Source organism: Propithecus coquereli, unplaced genomic scaffold (genome assembly GCF_000956105.1).
Source record: "Propithecus coquereli isolate 6110/MARCELLA unplaced genomic scaffold, Pcoq_1.0 Scaffold320, whole genome shotgun sequence".
Taxonomy (NCBI): domain Eukaryota; kingdom Metazoa; phylum Chordata; class Mammalia; order Primates; family Indriidae; genus Propithecus; species Propithecus coquereli.
This window is the reverse complement of record NW_012148842.1, coordinates 519,655-520,815: the sequence shown is the minus strand read 5'-3', so window position 1 is coordinate 520,815 and position 1,161 is coordinate 519,655. Positions and strand designations below refer to the sequence as shown.

The 1,161-nt window shown below is 39.9% G+C and overlaps 1 protein-coding gene across 1 annotated transcript in view; it reads left to right on the top strand.

The window, feature by feature from the left end:
- The first annotated feature begins 678 nt into the window (after window positions 1–678).
- The window catches only part of LOC105815226 (low-density lipoprotein receptor-related protein 1B-like), a 161,243-nt gene continuing 160,760 nt past the window's right edge, over window positions 679–1,161 (top strand). The window contains exon 1 of the mRNA XM_012650373.1: window positions 679–694. Within this exon, the coding sequence (XP_012505827.1) occupies window positions 679–694 (16 nt within the window). The remainder of the gene's footprint in view (window positions 695–1,161) is intronic.

Here is a 1,161-nt window from a genome sequence, read left to right as displayed (position 1 = left end):
TTTCCAAGTTCCCTTTTATGGATGATGATCTTTTAAATCAATGAAGATAGTAGAGTTGTGTCTCCTGTACTTATAATCTTGCTTGTAAGTGTGCTTGTAATCTTACTCCACACAAGGAAGGAGCAAAGAATATCAGAAAGAGAATTGGCAAGTGCCAGACACAAAGATGAGAGAGAGAGCACATGCGAGAGCACACGTGCTATCAAAAAAAGGAATTGTTACCCAGTTAAATAGCATTAAATTGTATTTAATATATTTTCATACTATGATGCTGATATCCTGGGATATTCTGAGCAGATTCCTTGGTGTATTCTTTATGTCACTCAAGTCCAAAACATAAGGGAGCTAAATATGTCAGTGGCAAGCCCAGACAAGGACAGAGACTTGTGAGTTGCCAGGCACCAGTTGGATTCTGACAAACAGACAAGTGAGAACAGGACACAGCTTCTTTCTTTTTCTTGAGGGCTGGAAGTCAGGGAAAACTTCTCTCAAAATGTGGCATTCAAGTGCCTGTGCAGAACAAGAGGGCTCCTAGGCAGAGAAAGGGGTGAGGTGACTTGCCCAGAAACATACAGCTAGTAAGTGGGAAAAAGAGGTCTCCTGACTCCCATTTTGCTGTTTCCTTTATTGATCTGTTAGTATCTTCCTGGAATTTCCAGAGAATAATTTGGATAGAACATGGATACAGCTAACCGTAATAAGGATCATATGGAACCATATTCTTCCATTTAAAAAAATTGAATGACTGCTATGTTCGAGACTCTGTGTTGGACGTTTAAAGACCCAGCATCTTTCGGCTAGACCACCTCTCCTTTAGGCCATTGGCCTCCCTGTCAGACAGGTCTGAAACTCCAGAATGGTCTGTGACTCCTCTATTGTCTCATTCTTCCCCTCTCTCCCACCATCATTATTCACTCACTATACATCTAGATTGTGGTAGCATCCTTTTAACTTGGCATCTGCCTCTAGGCTTGACAATGGGCACTAGGATTGCAATTTGTGGTTAATATAGGGTAGAATCTTGACTTGGAATTTAAGACTATTTCTGAAATGGGATTGATTTATTATTTTTTCTTTGTTTATTTTTAAATAAAGACACAAGTAAAAAACATCTGGGATCCTATCACCCAGAAATAACCAATACCAACCACTACCTGCAAT